The sequence below is a fragment of the Microchirus variegatus genome, assembly GCF_963457635.1.
Source record: "Microchirus variegatus genome assembly, chromosome: 6".
Classification (NCBI taxonomy): domain Eukaryota; kingdom Metazoa; phylum Chordata; class Actinopteri; order Pleuronectiformes; family Soleidae; genus Microchirus; species Microchirus variegatus.
In genome coordinates, this window is record NC_139807.1 from 1,626,023 (window position 1) to 1,648,017 (window position 21,995).

At 41.5% G+C, this 21,995-nt stretch overlaps 1 protein-coding gene across 8 annotated transcripts in view; it reads left to right on the top strand.

Moving 5' to 3' along the window:
* Positions 1-21,995, top strand: part of dlg3 (discs, large homolog 3) — a gene marked incomplete at its 5' end in the record, with an annotated part of 80,406 nt that overhangs the window by 52,236 nt on the left and 6,175 nt on the right. For 3 of the 8 annotated variants that reach the window (XM_083891686.1, XM_083891681.1, XM_083891684.1), the window contains 6 exons: positions 7,660-7,816; positions 8,340-8,442; positions 17,231-17,345; positions 20,150-20,326; positions 20,427-20,508; positions 21,629-21,728. In XM_083891686.1, the coding sequence (XP_083747812.1) occupies positions 7,660-7,816; positions 8,340-8,442; positions 17,231-17,345; positions 20,150-20,326; positions 20,427-20,508; positions 21,629-21,728 (734 nt within the window). Of the gene's footprint in view, positions 1-7,617; positions 7,817-8,339; positions 8,443-11,214; positions 11,599-17,230; positions 17,346-20,149; positions 20,327-20,426; positions 20,509-21,628; positions 21,729-21,995 lie in introns of those variants that run through there. The other 5 variants (XM_083891685.1, XM_083891680.1, XM_083891683.1 and 2 more) reach the window with 4 other exon arrangements.

The following is a 21,995-nucleotide window of genomic DNA, read 5'->3' on the forward strand; positions in this document are numbered from 1 at the left end:
TTCACCTTCACCTAGTCCCATCCTCATCTTGAGGGTCGGGGACCATGGTCTCATCTAGCACGAGCTTCCTCCATCCTTCCCTTGTCCTTCGCCCTCTGAGTACAGTCGGCAGGTGACCTTCCTGTCCAGTCTCTGATGTCATCTACCCATCTCCTGCGTGGCCTCCCTCTGCTTCTGGTGCCGCAGATCTTCCCTTGCAGGATGTGGGTTGAGATGTTCTGGGCTCGAGTGACGTGACCAAAGTACTGCAGCTTCCTTCTCTTTACCATGTTTAGAAGTGTCCTCTGGATCCCCAGCTCTTCTAGCACTGAGTTGTTTGTGCGATGTTCTGTCCAGCTGACCTTTAGTAGTTTCCTGTAAACACTTCATCTCGAAGGCTTGGATCTTCTGGGTGTCCTTAGCGTGAAGTGTCCATGCTTCGCAGCCATATGTCACTACGGGCCAGACCAGGGCTTTCCGTACCCTCAGCTTGGCGGACATCCCGCAGTGCCCTGTCCTTCCAGATGGTCTCCAGGGAACTAAGGGCTGTCCGCGCTGCTCCCAGACGTGCACTGATCTCACGACTGCTTCCAGCTGTTTCGTCGATAATGGTGCCCAGATATTTGAAGGTTGGTACCTGCTCCGGCAGGACCCCCTGGCAGTGTATCTTCAGTACAGTGGGTTGTTTTGTTGTTGCCATGACCTTGGTCTTCTTGGTGCTGATCTCCAGACTGTACTCCATGGATACAGTATTTACAAGATCCAGCAGCTCCGAAAGTCAGAATTAAAGAGAATAAAGTCAGAATTAAAGAGAATAAAGTCAGAATTCTGACGCTGAGTTTAAAGTCAGAATTAAGGAAAATAAAGTGAGAATTCTGAGTTTGAGTCAGACTTAAGGAGAATAAAGTCCGAATGCTGAGTTTAAAGTCAGAATTAGTCAGAATTCTGAGTTTAAAGTCAGAATTCTGAGAATAAAGTAAGAATTCTCAGTTTAAAGTCAGAATTAGTCAGAACTCCAATATTTCTTTCCTGTGTGGCCTTAATCCTCTTCCTTACGTATGTGGCTGCTTTATTTCTTATTGCTTTGTTTGTTCAGTGCTTGTGCAGCTGCTACTTCTTCCAGGATTTCCACTTCATATGGACTGTGTTGTAAAAACTGTAAAATAACTGTAATAAGAACACAAACACCTCTGCTGCTGCTGCTGCTGCTGCTGCTGCTGCTGCTTTTCCCGTTTACTAAACAAATGTCCTTCCCCCCTCGTCGTCATTCGCCCATTCACTTTCTGCTGATCTACTCTCTGGTCTATAAATCTCAGACAATAGTCGGCCCGTTGGTTGATCACAGTGTAAAATGGAGTCGTACCTGCTCCTCCTCACAAACACTTCTCCACAGGAGACGAGCTGAAAGGGCTTAACGCTCCCACAAGCTGCTCTATTCCATCTGTCAGGATGCTCTGATAAAAACGGAGCCTCGATCTTGGGCCAAGTTACTTTCTGCTGGTGATTAATGCTGAAGACGATCATAATATACAGTACCTGTTTACAGCAGCGCGTTTGATGCAGCAAAATGTGCAAAAGGCCTCTTTGGCTAGTTAGTTATTTAGCACTGAACCTTGTCCTTTGTGCTTTACCTCATGAATGAATGCTTATATGTGTTTGTGTTGAGTGTTGCCTTTATTGTGTAGCATAGGGCATGCATGGTTGTGTGTGTGTCTCTGTGTGTGTATGTTTTGTGAAAATGATGACATTTTGGCTGCTCCTCACATCTTTAAAGGGCTTTTTGGGAGTTTAAGACCTGGTTTTAGGGTTAGCATAAGGCTTATGTGAGGGTGAGGCACATCAGTTAGTTGTGATGATTAAATCATTCACTATGAGTGTGTGTGTGTGTGTGTGTGTGTGTGTGTGTGTGTGTGTGTGTGTGTGTGTGTGTGTGTGTGTGTGTGTGTGTGTGTGTGTGTGTGTGTGTGTGTGTGTGTGTGTGAAACAAAGAGAGGAGGAGGACAGATTGTGATCTTCCACGTTTGTGCTGTTTCAAACAATGGACTAGAAAGGAGTGATGTCAGGGTTTTTATGGGAGCCACCCATCACAAATATTCTGCTCTGCAGCTTTGAAATCTTCAAACCCTGCTGCCTCTTGTGTATGTAAATATAAACATGGAGCCCTCCCTCTTACCATGAATGTAACGGTGAGTTAAGATCCTGATCCTGATCCGGTGCTGGCCAACCGGACCAAAGTTCTGCAGCTGTCATGAATCATCTGCACTCGGGGTCTTACTCCACTCATCATAGCCATGTTTGCCAACACCAATCACACATAATTTACACAGACATTACATATGGGCAGCAATGGTATATATTTAGAGCATGATGGAGCATTATGAACTATTATGATGTCATTGTCATGTTATGTTCTGCAAACCATTTCCATTACATTTTAATATTGTCATAGTACATAAAGTTTGGGCTCACCTATACAATTTTTGTTGTGTTTTCCATTAAAAGTCACACTTTTATTCATCAAAAGAGTTGCAAAATGAATAGAAAATATAGTCAAGACATTGACAAGATTATAAAAAATGATAGTATTGAGTAATGAGCTGTGCTAACATCATTGCACAAGGGTTTTCAAGGGTTTTCCAATCATCCAATAGTCTTCTAACGGGATTAGCAAACACAATGTACCATTAAAACAGTGGAAATGGGCCTCTATACACCTATGTACATATTCCATTAAAAACCAGGCGTTAGCAGCTAGAATAGTCGTTTACCACATTAACAATGTATAGAGTGTATTTCTGATTTATTTAATGTGATATTCCTTCAAAAATTAGGACATTTCTAAGTGACCCCAAACTTTTGAACGGTAGTGTAGAACAATGCAAAATAGAATGATTAAATAGCAGTTTTTAATTGACATCAGACTCCTCATAAATCAGCAGTACAGCACCTGTGGGTCTGTCTGTGTGTCACGTCTGCTGAAGATAAAGATAAAGGTATGGTTTTTGGACATCAGGTCAAACGACTTGATCCCAGTGGCGGACAGATGAACATCCAGCTCAGTGAGAGTGACAGGCAGGTAGAAGCAGGCAGGCTCCACACCCCCCCCCCCCACTCCCTTCAGCTCCAGCAGCTTCCCTATTGGCTGTGATCGGGAGGCGGTGGTTATTTTCGATGGCGTTCTATAGTAAGCACAGGCTCTCTCCGCAGAAGCGAAGCAGCCTGGTTGTGAGGAGTGAGTCAGAGCTTGTATCACCCTCTGTCCATCTGCACATCCCCCTCAATGTTGTCATCACAGACACCCCCCCACCCCCACCCCCCATTTTTCATTCTGATATTGCCCCCTTTCCGGGAATGTAGTATGTCAGTCACTGTGTGTATGTAAGACGTATGCCGTTAAATGTGAATGTTTAGTGTAAACAATGCGTTTGCATTGACAGTACGCACAACCAATAAAAAAGGTGTATGTGTATATATATACACACACGTATATGTGTGTATATGTATATGTGTGTGAATATATATACATATATGTATATGTATACATGTATATATGAATGTATATGTGTGTGTATATATATATACTGTATATATATTTATATATATATATATATACATACACACATATATACATATATATATATATATATATATATAAATATACGGGTGTATATACACATATACATATAAATGCGTTGCATTGACAGTACGCACAACCAATAAACAATGTGTGTATATATGTATATATGCATATATACACATAAATATATGTGCATGTATATATGCATATACATATATGTACATATATGTATGTGTGTATATATACATATTTATATATTATATATATATATATATATATATATATATATATATAGATATGTACACACATATATACACATATAAATGTGCATATATGTATATATATATATATATGTATATATGTATATATATATATATATATATGTATATATATATATATATATATATATATATATATATATATATATATATATATATATATATATATATGTACACACACTTGGAGTTGGGCTGCTTGTGTAAATACAGTTAGCCGTAGCGCTGCAGCAGCAGTATGTGAGTTAATCAGTAACTTCATTTGTCGCACACCCACAAACATTAAAAGCTTTCACTAGGCAACGCGAGAAACTCAGTCATCAATAACAAGAACCGTTTGACCTTTAGTCAGCGTTTTTTAATAGCTGTAAAAAGTCACAAAAGGGGGGGGGGGGGGCAGTTTAAAATAAAAAGTAATCTCAGCAGATTGAGTTTAGTGCTCGTTTTAGGTGTTAATCATTCAGTGCTTTGACGTTATTTTTAGTCCCCGGGCGAGAAGGCATGAAATGTCCTGAACTGTCTGTCACCTTTGGCGGCGAATACATGTTCCCTTTTGTTGAATCGGAGAAAGAACACAAGCAGAGAGGCAAAGCATGGAAGAATCTTTGGCTGAATTTTTTCAGATGAGGAGCACTTTAATTTTATCTGGAGCTATACATAGGCTCTGAGCTCATCCATTCAGGGAAAGGGAGTGATGATAATGTGCTGCTCTGAGGAGGAGGAGGAGTGAAAATGTCTGTGTGGAAAATGGCCGTCCATCTGCACCGTCCACCATTAATCAGCTAAGCAGAGCCAATTACTGGGCTCTGACTCCAGGGCGGCGTGACCCGCTGAACTCTGTAGCCCAGATATCCGCTCGCCGCTTTAGCATTGAGCTGCAAAGCTGTGAAACACACAGGGAAAAATTATAACAAACGCTTCATCGCTGCATTTAAGAGAGCAGTGAATTCTTTTTTCGCGATACGCGTCATTTGGACAAAACCAGGGGCGTGCAGAAACACATGTGTGCGCTGCTGAATATAACAAAACAACGGTGTTATTTGAGTTTTCCACAATGATTTCACTTAATGGAGGCTTCATATCAGGTCATACAGTCACAGAATTTGGCAAGAAGCCTCCAGGAATGTGTCTGCCTAGTCTCCAGAGGGCCTCGGCTAACGGACAGGAATGCTGTTTGTGTCGTCGTATATGAAGGAGAGGGGTGGGGGGGGGGGGCTGGACCCAGAGTAGCATCAGAGCTGAGACGAGGGGAACAGCACACCAAACCATATCCTGAATCTTTTGATTTGAGTAGAGGATGATTTTTTTTTGGCTTCTTCTTGGTTGAAAGGAGTCATGATGATTTGCCCCGGAAGTGTTAAGTCCTGGCTTCCAGGTGATGATTTGGAGAGCGCGACAGCGTTTGTGACAGACCATGGAGGAGCTGGCTCCCATCACAGCACACGGCAACGACGAGATAAGAAACATCCGGGGCCTCCACCGGAGCTTCTTAAATTATAGCTCCTCTCCCTCAGGGGGGGGAAAAGCCAGATAGGCAGAAAGGGATTTGTGGAGAAACCATGTTCACAGTCAACATCTCATCTTCCATGCCATTGGTGAGGAGCGTGCCTGAGCACACAGTTAGGACATGCACTTTCAGGAGCAAACACCGGATCCGGATCCTCAGGTAACCATGGAGATCTGTTGTGTGGAGAGCAAAGTTATTTTAAGCGCTCACGTGTTTGACATCAGTTCAGTTTCTTTGTTATTGAGAACATCTTAAACAAACTGCTGAGGAGACTTGGACGTAAACCGTGCAGACCCAGAGATGCATTTTATGTCGCGGTCTAACAAATAACTCCATGTCAGTTAATCACCGGTTAAACTTGCAGTCCAGATTTTCCATTTGCTCTTTTAATGGAGTCGTCGTCAGTGCTATTTTTTTTTTTTTTTTCACTCAGTCAGTGTTGGGTCTGATTCTCCGAGTGTGGAATGCTGCCTCAGCTCTGCCGTCGTAGGGGGAAACGGTCTTAAGTGCATGTTAGGGCTCAGACTTCAGGGACGGAGCTGGACTTGTTCCTGTCGTAGACCACAGGCTGAGCGCTGCAGTAGAAAACCACTAATAGGAACCATGCTGTGTTTTGTGTTAACAAAAGAATCGTATGTGTTTTAAACTGTGCATTAAATATATATTGTATGTGTGTATGAAGTGTGTGTGTGTGTGGCGTCCCTAAGTGCCGTGGCCTCACAGGGTTTGTGCAGGACCACAGCGGCCGTTCTCCAGCATCTTCAGAACTGTAACAGCCTGCTGGAGGACGATGAGTCACAGTGGCTCCAGCTAAGGCTCCAGCTAAAGCTTCAGTGACTCTTGTTGAGCAGACGGCAGTCGCTCATTGTTTTTCTGCTTGCATTCATTCGAGTGGGTGTTTTTAAGTGTGTACATTGGTTTTTTTTCCGCGAGATTGCGACGCGTAAGCAGAAAATGCCGCAGTCAATGATTGGATTAGCGGCGTTTGGGTCCAGACGTGTGGCTGCTTGTTCCGCTGCTGACAAAGTAATGAGTTTCACAGTGCTTTTTAAAGAGGTTAGCAGAGTCATTCGCATTATCTTTATTAGCATTATGATTAGGACATGATTGTTCTGTGGGCTAATCGTTGTTTCTGCTGGTGAATAATGTCCTGTGTTACAATCCAGGCCTTGTTTTTATTATTGTCCATCTTGAAGCTCATTAAAGTGGCACAACTCTGTTCGAACAGGCACTTTCACACATGGAATACACTACCGTTCAAAAGTTTGGGGTGACTACGTACAGAAATGTCCTTATTTTTTAAGAAAAATAACTTTTTTTCAATGAATATCACATTAAATGAATCAGAAATACACTCTATACATTGTTAATGTGGTAAACGACTATTCTAGCTGCAAATGCCTGGTTTTTAATGGAATATGTACATAGGTGTATAGAGGCCCATTTCCAGTGTTCTAATGGTACATTGTGTTTGCTAATCGCGTTAGAAGACTATTGGATGATGAGAAAACCCTAGAAAACTATGTTTTCTATTCATTTTGCAACTCTTTTGATGAATAAAAGTCTGACTTTTAATGGAAAACACCCTACATTTTTGAACGGTAGTGTATATGTGTGTGTGTAATGATAATAACAAGTTGGCCTCACGTGACATTTGATATTCATTTTGTGATTTTTAATTGTGAAAAGAAAAGGATCTGTTTACACACTAAAGTTTGGGCTCACCTATACATTTTTTGTTGTGTTTTCCATTAAAAGTCAGACTTTTATTCATCAAAAGAGTTGCAAAATGAACAGAAAATATAGTCAAGACATTGACACGATAAGAAATAATGATTTTTATTCCAAATAATAATTTTGCCGTTTCGTCAAAGAACCAACAATACTGTTTTCAGCTGTGCTAACATCATTGCACAAGGGTTTTCTAATCATCCAATAGCCTTCTAATGCCATTAGCAAACACTGGAAATGGGCCTCTATACACCTATGTACATATTCCATTAAAAACCAGACGTTTGCAGCTAGAATAGTCGTTTACCACATTAACAATGTATAGAGTGTATTTATGATTCATTTAATTATATATTATATATTATATTCATTGAAAAAAAAGGCTTTTCTTTCAAAAATAAGGACATTTCTAAGTGAGCCCGAACTTCAGTAAGTAATGGTGTGTCCTCTGCAGCCCTGCTGCTTGTATATCGTGGCATCGTACGCAGTCTAAAGACGACTATTATCTGTAAACAGCTTGTGATGTTTCACGTATATACGCGTCTCTGCTCTGCCCTTCACCCTGGTCACACTGTTGCTCTGTTTGGCAGGGAGCCGAGGAAAGTGTTGCTGCACAAAGGCTCCACAGGCCTGGGCTTCAACATTGTCGGCGGGGAGGACGGCGAGGGCATCTTTGTCTCCTTCATCCTCGCGGGAGGGCCGGCGGACCTGAGCGGCGAGCTGAGGAGGGGCGACCGGATTCTCTCGGTCAGTATCTCAACCGCAGGTTTTTTACCCAACACTGATGTCAGTGTTTCTGGAAAGAATAATGACACACAAACAGCCTTAAGATGATTTTTTGTGAGTGTGTGTGTGTGTGTGTGTGTGTAGAGAGACGGCAAACATCTGTGCAGCTGAAATGTCCTTGAGCGAGCTATTAAAGTCATAACAACTCAGACGGAGCAGAGCAGCTATATGCCAGACGTTTGAATTTTGGAAATCAATGACACATCGGCTAAACTGCACATTTCAATCTTCTTGAATTGTATTTAATGACTTTTAAGCTTTTCTAGTAGCTCAAAATACAACATATATCAGTTTTATTTCAGTGCGTCTCATAAATAAATACATTAATACACGTTTTACGAAAAACAGAGGGTCAAATAAGGCTCCTCTAGTTGTAATTAATGATAGATTTTGCTTCCTCCGCAGACCTAAGAATGACAACTGACACATCTTTTGGACATCGTCTCTGGTTTATCTCACGTTTATCCCTCTGCTTTTGTTCCAGGTGAACGGCGTGAACCTAAGGAATGCCACACATGAACAGGCAGCTGCTGCGCTGAAGAGAGCAGGACAGACGGTCACCATCATCGCCCAGTACAGACCTGAAGGTATTATGGCCCTGTGGTGTTGAATGTCCCTCGAGGGCAGACACTTACTGTACAGTATATGCCAAAGTAGACCTTAAACTCAGTAGTTTAATGGTCTGTAAGGAAGCTTAACCATCAAATATGATTGGCTTGATAGGCTAATTTTAATGCTATCACAGGTCTTGCACAGACTACTCTCCTGCTGGTCCTCTCCATCTCTGAAACACACCTCTTTTATTTTGTGTATTGTCTTCTTTGCAGCTTAGGAAGTTCCTAAGATTACATAAGATAATCCTGTATTCGTCGCACAACAGGTACATTTGCAAAAGGACCTGTGTGTGTGTGTGTGTAGCGTAGGTGGAAGAGCCAATGGGAGCGTCTCAGATCAGTGTTTTTAATCCTGTGTCACCCGGCGACATTCCCCCCAGCTGCACACAGGAAGTGATTTGTTTCATGTCTCTCGTCTGATGGAGGCTGCACAACAGCAACGTTCTTCCAGCAAAGCATCGTGGATTCAACAGGTTGGAGCATGAGCTGAAAAACGGCAAGAAGAACCTTTAAAGTTACAGTGGATTCTGTTGTTGACAAAACCTGGACAGGATAAAAACAATTCTTACAGTTTGGGTTAGTGGTGTTTTTCTTTGGTAATTATTTTGAATTTTAGAAAGCTTTTGGCTACATCCAAACTACTATATTTTCGTTTTAAGAACGGCATATGAAAGCGTCCAGACAACCAAAGGGAAGTTGATTCCTCTGCAGTTGTTTATTTATTTTTGGAGAGTATTAGTAAGGAGAGTTCAATAGTGAAAAGTCAGAAGTAGGATTAACTTTTTTCAGACAGATGTTGAGGTGAAACTGAAAATAAATCCTTTAATGGAGCTTTTCATACATAGTTGATAGTAACCAATCAGAAAGTGAATGCATCTATATTAAAGCCTTGGCGCTTTAGAAGCAGAATTTGTCCGTTTTAAAAATACTGTCATACTATAGTATGTTGTTCAAAATGTGAACATTTTTTGGGTCAAAAATTTGACAAAAAGGTCATACTATACTATGTCGATCAATTTGACAATTTAAAAAAATATATATTTTAGGTCCAAATGTTGACAAAAACATCATACATACCATGTCGTCCAGAATTTGATAATTTTTTTGAAAAAAAATGTTTGGTCCAAATTTTGACAAAAACGTCATACCATACTATGTCGATCTAAATTTGATAATTTTTTTGAAAAAAAAATTTCGGTCCAAATTTTGACAAAAACATCATACATACCATGTCGTCAGGAATTTGTTAATTTTTTTGCAAAAAAAATTTAGGTCCAAATTTTGACAAAAACGTCATACCATACTATGTCGATCAATTTGACAATTTTTTTGAAAAAATATTTTAGGTCCAAATTTTGACTAAAACATCATACATACCATGTCGTCCAGAATTTGATAATTTTTTTGAAAAAAAATTTTCGGCCCAAAATTTTGACAAAAACGTCATACCATACTATGTCGATCAAAATGTGAAAAAAAATTTGAACATTTTTTTTTGCATTAAAAAACATTTTGGTCCAAAATTTGGTTAAAAATATTAGTAGGATTTTACGGCCAGTTGCTTTATATTTATCACATAATGCAGCTTTAATGTTGCACTGAAACTGATCCACCTGTGGCGGAAGATGCGTGACAGTCTCTCGTTGCCAAAAAAAAAAAAAAACCAGGGCAGCGCTGCTGATTGGCTGGAATGAGGAAGTAATCTGGTTCGGTGGGCGGGGCTAATGTTCTCAGGCAGCAGTGTGGAGCTGACTGTAAAAGCCTGGCGTTAAGGCGGGCAAACGAGCCGCTGTTGTCCGGTTCAAACCCCTCTGTCCCCCGGTTCTGAGGACACTAAACACGGACAGAGATATTAAGAGGACACTGAGAGCGACTTTTTCTTTTTATTTCTATCATTTTTATTTATTTTTTTTTAATTTTGGGTCAAAAATTTGACCAAAAGGTCATACTATACTATGTCGATCAATTTGACAATTTTTTGTAAAAAATATTTTAGGTCCAAATTTTGACAAAAACATCATACATACCATGTCGTCCAGAATTTGACAATTTAAAAAAAAAAATTTTTAGGTCCAAATTTTGACAAAAAAGTCATACCATACTATGTCGATCAAAATTTGACAATTTTTTTGAAAAAAATGTTTTAGGTCCACATTTTGACGAAAACGTCATATCAAACTATGTCGATCAAAATTTGACAATTTTTTTGAAAAAAATGTTTTAGGTCCACATTTTGACAAAAACGTCATATCAAACTATGTCGATCAAAATTTGACAATTTTTTTGAAACAAATGTTTTAGGTCCACATTTTGACAAAAACGTCATATCAAACTATGTCGATCAAAATTTGACAATTTTTTTGAAAAAAATGTTTTAGGTCCACATTTTGACGAAAACGTCATATCAAACTATGTCGATCAAAATTTGGAAAAAAAATTGAACATTTTTTTTGCATTAAAAAAAACATTTTGGTCCAAAATTTGGTCAAAAATATTAGTAGGATTTTACGGCCAGTTGCTTTATATTTATCACATAATGCAGCTTTAATGTTGCACTGAAACTGATCCACCTGTGGCGGAAGATGCGTGACAGTCTCTCGTTGCCAAAAAAAAAAAAAAACCAGGGCAGCGCTGCTGATTGGCTGGAATGAGGAAGTAATCTGGTTCGGTGGGCGGGGCTAATGTTCCCAGGCAGCAGTGTGGAGCTGACTGTAAAAGCCTGGCGTTAAGGCGGGCAAACGAGCCGCTGTTGTCCGGTTCAAACCCCTCTGTCCCCCGGTTCTGAGGACACTAAACACGGACAGAGATGGAAAGAGGACACTGAGTGCGACATTTTCTTTTTATTTCTATCATTATTTTTTTTATTTTTTAAAAAAGTGTTGAAAGTGAAGGTGGAACACGGGAGAGAAAACTTGTGTCAGTGTCTTTTACCAGTCTGTGTGGATGGGGGATGGGCTCGACTACAACAGCAGCAGCAGCAGCAGCAGCAGCAGAAGCCGCATGAACTTCCTAATGGCTGGGTGAACAAACTACCGGCCGCGACAGCGAAACACTAATCGCAGTTTGATTTATCGAGGCGGGACGAGCACCGGCGGAGGCTCTTATTGCGTCACAACCGCCGCGAAGTACGTGAGTAAGTCGCTGTGTCTTTTTTTTTGGACGTGGACTGTGCCGTTGGCTACGACTCTCCTGTTAGCTTTGGTAACCTTTAGTCGTAGTCAGGTAGTTGTTGTTACCGTGTGAAACCCGTGTCTTCCTCTCGGGACAAAAAACATTCATTAAAGCGAGTGAAACTGGAAATACACGTTCATTAGAAGAAGAAGAAGAAGAAGAAGGCTCTTGTTTTACTGAACCAGGTGTGAATGTAATGTCAGCTTGTCATGGCAGACATGTGATAGCCTCACCCCCCGAGTCTTAGCTAACACTGTGGTTCACTTGAAACCACTACCTGGAATCACATCGATGTGGATTTATATCACTATTTTAATGTCTTGTGTATGTGAATTTGGGCCTTTAATGGCTTCCTTCTTCATTTAAGTCACAGTGAACAACTGCTATAGTGTTCTTGTGTAACCTAAACCTTCACAGAGGTGTGGTCAAACAGGTGTGTGTCAGCGAGGACAGTGTGACGTCACTGGTGAACGTCAGATTCCCCTGTTTTTTATACACATATTTTAAGTTGGACATTGATCATCTTATTTGTACTTGAATGAGGTGGAAAAGTTGGCACAAATCACCTGACTGAAACTTAACTCCTCTCAGGAGGAAATGTACAGGTATGGACCAATGAGGGACTCACAACAACCTTGAATTTGTGCAGGAAGTAAATGTTTCTACCATCCTGCCAGTTATTATTATTATTATTATTAGAGGAAGAATAGTAATTGACAGGAAGCAGCAACATAATACCTTTTTGATCATGCACATTTTGATCGCTTAACAGCAATATACAAAAACACAGATATGTGCATTTTCTTTCATAGGTATTCTCAGACCATAACTTAAGTATTGTACTCTAATTTTTTAGTCACAACGTTGGCATTCATTCTGTAATAATGCTATAACAACAAAGAGAAAGAAAGGTTGATTTCCCGTGACGGGGATGTGCAGGGGCGTCGATCGTGCTGTGCTGTCACACTGTTCTTTTTCACCTTTTAATACAAATTTGAGCCTTAAATGCTCAATAACGAGTCAAGGTCATTGTTAGGATCGCTGGAGACCAGCTGGCGTGCGGCTAAGCTAAAGGCAGAGCACGGGCTAAGATTACAGCTGACAATATTGTGGTGTAGGGTTTTCCTTCTGCGACAAAATGCTGCTCACAATGCTTCATTCTTGCCCGTGTGAGTCCATGTTGTTGAGCGTTCGGGCAGCATGTTGAATAATGATGGACTTTAGTTGAAGGAAACCTTTGTTTTCCACATGAAATCATGCACATTTCAGCCTGTGCGCCCTCTCTGTGACTCAGTGAAGGACACTTATCTGTTTGTGTGTACAATGCTTAACTACTCTAAACACACAAGTCGAGCACTGGGCAAATGATTGACTTCCTGCGTCCCCGCTGATGACCTGAGATCTGCATCTGCCCACAGTGAATGTGCTGACGTCATGAAGTAGTGTCGGCGTCATGTCACTTTGTTTGTTTGAGCTTGGGTTATGAAGAGACAGTTCAGGTTGGAGGTAGAATGCGAGTTGATGTCGGGCAAAATGTCTGGACAGCCGTCTCAGGGGCCCGGGTCCAACATTCTCAGACCTTTTGATGGAAGGCCATCAACTAGAGCATCACCAAGTCTCATATATCCACATCCAGTGAGAAGACACGCAGACTGGATCTGACCTTCCGCTATCAAGGAGTGTAAATTACACTAAAGTCTTTGCATGTAGGAAATGGGAGGAGGGCTGTAGAGGAAATGTTAACACTATTCACCTCTCATCAAGCTCCCACTGGTGCATTACAGCAGTCATTTAGACAGCGTCTTTATTTTCCTGCTGCAGTTTTTGAGTGGGGTCTCTCTCTCTCTCTGTGTGTGTGTGTGTGTGTGTGTGTGTGTTAGCTGGCTTCTACTATTCCTGACAGCGGAACACAACGCTCACATTTCATGTTACATGCCTGCTGTGTTGCATAACTGGATCAAAAGAGGAGCGACTGTCCCTCAAAATAAAAATGCTCTATGACTAATGAGGACACGCAGTGGGAGTGAGATATAGAATAGTCCCAGTTTCTATTAGCCGTCTTCCTCCTGTGGGTCAGGCTCCTAAAAATATAGGCACACTTTTGTTTCTCTCTTGTGTGCAGCGAAACAAAACCGATCAATAATTTCACTGTCGTCTCTCGTCCCAGTCACCAAACTGAATGGTTTATGTTTTCCTCGTGATGCTCAGGCTTCTCAAACTAGAACTGATGCTGCATCAAAAGTCTGTTTGAAATTCTTCATATTTATTAAGTTGACTTGCTGATTTATTGGAGATAAACACACACGTTTCATTGACGTCTACCCGCTAGTGATCTACCATTTTCGCTCTATTTGACCTGGTTTTCCCCCTCGTTTCAGTAGTTTCCTTGTCATTGTGCCCATTCATCATAGTTGGAGAGGAAATAAAGAGGCGCTTCTCTCACTATTACAAGTCAATGGATTGTACCATCACAATGCCTGGAGCTGCTTTTTTTTAAGGCAAAGTATTTGCACAACCTTGCTTTGAAGATTTTCTTCTGATAACTGTTGACTTAACCCTCGTTTCCTCGCAGCTGTGATGTGATAGATGAATTGATGTTGAATCAGTCGACTGGAGAGAACATTTGATCAATATTGCACCCATCAGCTCGATATGATCAAGTCTAAATGCATGAGGAGTGGTGTTTTGCCCTTTTTTTAAAAAAGAAAGACATGCTGAGTGGGCGCGGAACAAAACTTGGATTACAACATGCGTGTGTTTTCTGTGTCAATTTTGAGTCAAATGTCAAATTGAACAGTAAAACAGTACAAATACTTAGTAAAAACTTGCATTTTGTATGTAATGGAAGGGCTGAAATTAAAAGAAAGAAATCCACAGATAACCCGAGGCCATAATGCTGCTCTACCTTCAAACCCTGTAATCATTCATCGGTTATTGATTAATGCACCGTACCAGAATCCATAAAGGAAAAATAACAATTTAAATACTTATTGTCTGTGATCTATCGTCGGACTAAATCCCGATGTTGTGGTTGCGACCGGGATTTGTGATCATTTGTATTTATCTGATTCCCTCACAGTCCCATGAAATATATTATAGTCTCTATTATGCATTTGCTCAATGTTCAGATGTTTCAAAACTCAGTGTAAATTATTAATCTCCTCTGGTGCCGTTGTCATGTGGTTGGCACTGGTTTCCATGCATTGTAATGTGCGAAACATAAATATATCAGACAAAGTCACTGTAAACTGGGAGCATCTTGGTTTAAAGGAAGCGTGTGGTGCAGTGGTTTTGAAATAATAGATCTGTATTTTATGTCGTAATCGATTTTAAAACACCTAGGGCCAGTTTTTTTTCCCCCAGTGAATCTTAGAGACTATGCTAATGACATGGATTTGTGCTGTGTTCACACAGTTATGTAACCCATTTCCACGCACCGGTGATTTTTTTTAGACCCAAGTTTTTGTTATTTTAAAGCACAGGGACTCTGCTGTGTACGTCTCCAAATTGAGACGAAAGGTCACGATGTGTGTTAACGTGCTTGTAATGCAGACATTCTTGTATTTTCGCGTCGTCATCGCACACGAGGTGCAGCGGTAATGTGCGGCTGTGCTTTTTGATTTCCTCTCCTGGCAACCGCAGAGGCTTTTTTACGTTGGGGTTTGTCGTGCTTGTTCCTGCTCTTCTTGAACGTCCACAGACTGTGTTTGGATGTTAGGAATGTGAACCAGAGAAGCACTGAGCTCTACCACCTGTGTTACTCTCTCAGCTCTCAGCCAGTCCTTCAGGTTGGTGGTATTGTGAAGCTGGGCATTATGATCGCTTTCTCCGTTTACCGACTCTTTGTCTTGCCTCTCGGCCCCTCCCTCCCTCCCTGCCTCCACTTCTTTCTCTCGTCTCTCCTGTGCCCTGTGAGAGCCAGGTGGACGAGCCTGAATCGCTGTTTCCACAAGCGCTGCCTCTGTTTTTAGGAGTGCTAAAACGTCGCTCTGGGTTGCACACAGTCAGGCGGTGTCTGGTTACCTCACCTTTGCAGCGGCGTCATTCTGTTGTGTTGTTAACCCTTTGAGCTGAGGCTGGGGTGGAGAGCTGTCAGACGACTAAGACCTGGAGAAGAATCAGTGTTTTGCTTTGAATCCCCCCCCCCCCTCCTTCCCAGGATTCGACCAGCAGCTGGGTTGGGGAGGGGGTTAAGAGTTCAGCCGTTCAAAGCTTGTTTTTGCACCTGCCCAACATTTTCGAGTAGCTTGGATTAACTTGTTCTGCGAAGACGCGGCTGTTTGTTTTTCCAAGGCTACTTGAACAGAACCTGCACTTTGATCTCCAGTTCACGTTACAGGAAGTGTATCTGTGTCGCCTTAGATGACTAAACCGTAAGGTAGGAGTCAACCGGCTTATGGCAGATAAGTGAGGGAAAATGAATTAATGATTTCCCTACATTCATAGGCCAATTATGATGAAGAGATAAGTTGTCAGAGCAATAGTCTGTAATATGCTATATCAATGCTATGATTCTAGGTTGTTGGATAATTCACAAGAATTAGTTAAAAAACACAAAGATGTACACTACCGTTCAAACGTTGGGGGTCACCAATACAATATTTGTTGCGTTTTCCATTAAAAGTCAGACTTTTGTTCATCAAAAGAGTTGCAAAAGGAATAGAAAAGATCGTCAAGACATTGACAAGATTGGAAATATTGATTTGCTTTCAAAATACATGGGTTTTCAAGGGGTTTCTTATCATCCAATAGCCTTCTAACACGATTAGCAATGTACCATTAGAACAGTGGAAATGGGCCTCTATACACCCATGTACATATTCCATTAAAAACCAGACGTTTAAAGCTAGAATAGTCGTTTACCACATAAACAATGTATAGAGTGTATTTCTGATTCATTTAATGTTATATTCATTGAAAGAAAAGTGCCTTTCCTTCAAAAAACAAGGACATTTCTAAGTGAGCCCAGACTTTTGAACGGTAGTGTATGTTTTGTGTTGAATTTGTGTGAGCTGCTTGTTTATCTAACCCTGTGCTGTGTGGTGGCCCAGCTTGTTCCCTCAGCCCGGGCACAGAGCACCTGATGCACACAGCAGGCTAATGAGAGCATTGTTAATGAGGAGGTCCAGGTAGATTCATACATCATCCCTGTGCTCGTCGGCAGCAACTGAATTTACACACCTATGACAAATGGTCATGTATCTGAAACTGTTGGAGGCCTTCCCCTTTTTCTTTTTTCTCTTTTTGAACCACGCTAAAGAGCCCACGTTGAACTTAATTAATCTGTGTAATTAATTACCTGACATGAGACATTACTGGATGTGTAAGGCAGATCTGTGATAAAGCATCTGTTTCTGAGGGTCATTTATCAGCCTAAGGATTCACTGAACCTTTTCTCCATTGGTTACGACATTGTTTCAGTGAAATAAGATATCTCGGATTTGTTTGTTTTTTTATTTCATATCACTCCAACTTTAACCCTTTGGTCTCCCAACATGAAAGCACTAAACGTGTGTCCTCTCTCTCTCTCCTGTGTCTTCTGTAATCTGTAATCTGTAATCTCAAAGTGTGTTTGTTTGATTCCTTGCAGAATACAGTCGCTTTGAGTCCAAGATCCACGACCTGAGGGAGCAGATGATGAACAGCAGCATGAGCTCAGGATCGGGCTCCCTGCGTACCAGTGAGAAACGCTCTCTCTATGTCAGGTAAAGCTGGAACACACACACACTTAACCATGGGGGGTGAATAAGGCCAGGGCCACACACACACACACACATCCATAATTTACTCCCTAATTGGCCGCTGAACTCAACTTAACACCAGGCCTCTAAAATTTGAAACCATGGAACCATTGGAGCCGCGCATTGAAAATTAAGGTAGATTCAAGGAAACGAAACACCAAAGAGCTTTTACTTTGAAAGGGTTTGAGGACGTGACACTCTAAGCAAATTTTTGCTGTGAAAGTATGGCACGTTAACAGCGTCAACGCTAACCCATGACGCGTTTCCATGACGACTGACCAGAAAAAAGATGCGTGTGACGTCATGTTTACGTGCCGCGGTACCGGATTCCAGGCCTTGTTTACCAGTTAGCTCTGGTAGCTCCTTTAGTGCTGTTAGCGTACCTACAGTTGAACTGAAGTGGTCTGTTTATTAAAGGAGAAGAGCACCACTACAAGTAACCAGCGTACCTGTGAACTGCCTCTGTTTTTAAAGTTTAGCGTTATTTTGGAGACTTATTTTAACAATCGGGAGTCACGTAAAAACACGACGTCACGTGAGTCTTTTCCCGTTCAGTCGTCATTGATGTGCATTAACAGTGTTAAACGTGCCCAGCACTAAAAAATAGGTGAGAGGTCTGTAAGAGTCTCACAGGGTAGTGCGTCTGCTCTGATCTGTTATCAGTGGTGCCAATGTCTTCAAGCAAATGATATCAAGTGCAGCTGTGGCTTAAATTGTACAATAAAAACAGATTCTGTTTGTTGGATAATGTTTGATTCAGGGCTGTTGGTTGATATTGATTTTCACTATCAGGCGTTCCCTGTTGTTGTTTTTTTTGTCGTCATCTTGATGCCATTGAGTCCACTCTCCGTACTGTAGATTGACAGGTGGAGCTTGTTGAAGCGACCTTTCTTATAACACTTAGTGGGCCAGCTGCCAGATCTGGATGTGGAGCTCATTTGGGAATTAAAACAGGTGGCAGGTCTTTCTGTTTCTGGGGTCAAGATTTAAAATAAAAGAAGGACTTTTTTTGTGATGTAACTTCCGTCGTCCATGTGCTTTTACACGTTCTTCACGTAACCTAAGCCTAATGGCTGCATACGTAGACTGATTTAGGCCGAGTTCACCATACTCTGATGCATCAAAAGAACACAGGTGGTGTCTTATTATTGGACAAGTGCTGTAGTCAGGAGTGTTAACAGTCAGTGTGGCTCTCCTATAGAGTGGCCCCTCTGAGGTATGTAGAGCCTGCCCTGCTCCTGTGTGGGTGACTAAGCCTATAGTTATGTTGGAAAAGCTAGTTTGCCGGCTAATGCAGGATCCGCCATGCACTCCCAGCCCAGCCTCAGGAATGTGGAGGCGTTGAATCGCTAAGGTGCACTCTACAAAAAAAAAAAAAAACACAAACAAACTGCCATATCTGCTGCTCGTAGACTCTGAAACACATGACATCGTTGGTGTTTGATCCTCTTTTCTCTGTTGAGCGCTAACACAAACGCCTGGTTGCGTCACAACAGCGTCAGAGATGCTGTTCAATTATGTCCACGTGCAGGAACATGCAGTTGTATTGAAATAATAGAGGGAAAAAATTGGAATGGAGTTATTTCCCCCACTTTTTGTCCACTAGAGCGTGGTTTATCGCCTGAAGATATAGGCTTGTAGGTCAAGGAAAAGTAAAGCCAGTATAGCAGGTATTAATAATATCTCGAGCTGTGGGTTTACCTGTTTGACAAGAGAGTGACGCACTTAGTCAGACACTAAACAACGGTGTGTGTGTGTGTGTGTAGTGGAAAGTATGGTGGCAGCAGGAAGAAATGTCAAGTGGAGACCTCTGAATGACATTCTTCAAGACATGGTGTCAATGAGAGGGCACTTAGTTTTCTTAACTTACATTTGTATATTTGTATACTACTGTTCAAAAGTTTGGGCTCGCTTAGAAATGTCCTTATTTTTTGAAGGAAAAGCACTTTTTTCTGCTATGAATATAACATTAAATGAATCATAAATACACTCTATACATTGTTAATGTGGTAACAACGACTATTCTAGCTGCAAACGTCTGGTTTTTAATGGAATATGTACATAGGTGTATAGAGGCCCATTTCCACTGTTCTAATGGTACATTGTGTTTGCTAATGGTGTTAGAAGACTATTGGATGATTAGAAAACCCTTGTGCGATGATGTTAGCACAGATGAAAACAGTTTTGCTGGTTCTTTGACCGAAGGGCAAATTTTTGGGAATAAAAATCATTATTTCTAATCTTGTCAATGCCTTGACTTTCTTTTCTTTTCATTTTTCAACTCTTTTGATGAATAAAAGTGTGACTTTTAATGGAAAACACACAAAAAAATTGTATAGATGAGCCAAATCTTTTGAACGGAAGTGTACATATTCCATTAAAACCAGACGTTTGCAGCTAGAATAGTCGTTTACCACATTAACGATGTATAGAGTGTATTTATGATTCATTTAATGTTATATTCACTGAAAAAAGTGCCTTTGCTTCAAAAATAAGGACATTTCTAAGTGACCCTAAACTTTCAGACAGTATCTAGGCAGTGCAGTCACTTTTTCATTGTCTTATTCCACATATTTTAAAGCACTCACAATCCTCATGCAAGGAACACAAAGTAAAATTTAGTTATGCTGGAGATTTACAACAAGCCTGTTGTAACCGTGTGGGCTCAGTCATTTGATCTACGACCGTGTGGAGTTAATGGACACAAATCAAAGATGAGAGAGATAAAGAGTGTGTAACTAAAACCATGTGTGTTTTTTTTCCCTCAGAGCTTTGTTTGACTACGATCGAACGAGGGACAGCTGCCTGCCCAGCCAAGGCTTGAGCTTCTCTTACGGGGACATCCTCCACGTCATAAACGCCTCTGATGACGAGTGGTGGCAGGCGAGGCTGGTCACGCCACACGGGGAGAGCGAGCAGATCGGGGTCATTCCAAGCAAGAAGAGGTACGGTTGCTGTTCATTTAACAGAAAATATACTCGTTTATGTCCAACCTCATCTTATGCTCCTTCTTTTTTTTTCTTTTTTTTTTTCCCCCACCCTCAGAGTGGAGAAAAAAGAGCGCGCCAGGTTAAAAACAGTCAAGTTCCACGCCAGGACAGGCATGATTGAGTCTAACAGGGTAAGTGTAGCTGGCCAGCTGCTCCTCCCCTGCCCTGGTGCCACAGAGGCTGACTTCAGATCTGCTGCTGGGCTCCCAGGGAGATACTAACCTACTTCCCCTGAGTGTGGGAAAAGGGAGCGACACCTGCTCACTAAAGCGAGCACACACACACACAAAGTGCTCATATTACTGTATGGATTACACAGGAGCTCGTTTCTTTATCCTCCACAGCTTGTGCACTCACACAGTGCTGTGTTAGATTTAATGTTAAGAAGTGAAATCTTTACAGTGGTGGGTACGGAAACGTATCGCTACCACACATACGTATTACGTTATAACGAGAAACTATCACGCGATTTCGATATCAGATTGTTTTCTCTTCATAACGAGAAACTATCACGTTATTTGGAGATGCAGCGTTTTCTCGTTATAACGTCCAAACATCTTATCTCGGAATAACACGACCGTTTCTCGTTATAACATAATAGTTTCTCATATAACGTAATACTGAGCACCCCGCTTGTTTTTGTATGCGTGGCAGCAATACACTTCCGTAGCTGGGCACGTTAACGCATTTCCATGACGACGGACGGTAAAAAAAAAGACGTGCGTGACGTCATGTTTACGTGACTCCCCGATTGTTAAGATGAGTCTCTAAAGTAACGCTAAACTTTAAAAACAGAGGCACACGTACGCAGTACGCTGGTTATTTGTAGCGCTGCTTTTTTTTTTCATTTCATAAACAGACCCCTCCAGTTCAACTGTAGGTGCGCTACGGCGCTAAAGGAGCTAACGCAGATAGCGGAGCTTACTGGTAAACTGTGCTTTTCCTATCAGACGTCATGGAAACGTGTCGTGCGTTAATGTGCTCAGCGTTAAATCTTTATTATAGACGGATGGTCTATAATTGAAAATTGTAGATGTTTATGCTCCACATTGATATTCCATTCATTTCCACACATTCCCTGCTTCTCATTTTCATTATTTGACGTGTTTATCGTTTTTTTTACGTTTCCTGTGTTGTTGTTTTTTTTTTTTTAGTTTGTTTTTGCATGGTTGTCGAGTACCTTCATTGAAACCCATTCTGTTTTTGTTTTCACCCTCTCATTGCCCGTCCCCTCCCCCTTCTCACCCACACAAACAGCCAGTCAAAGTAAAGCGCAAAAAAAGCTTCAACCTCTCACGCAAGTTCCCATTTTACAAGAGCAAGGAGAATATTGTGCAGGAGTTGGTGGAGTCTGAACGTGAGTATCAGCTGTGTGGTTTGTTTTTTTTTCTCTCCGCCCCCTTTTTATTCCCTCCTTCATGCTTCAGTTCTGTCGCTCAATTTTCATCTTTTTCCGCTCACCTCCAGGGGATGGTTTTGTTGCGATGGCACCGCTCTCATCCCTTTTCTCACTGTCCCAGAGAGAGGCTCCACATGTGGGGGCTTCTCTCTGGTGTGTCTGGGCATCTGTCTGTGGGCTCCAGAGGAGTTCAGTCGAGGAGTGTGTGCATGTGTGTTCTTGGCT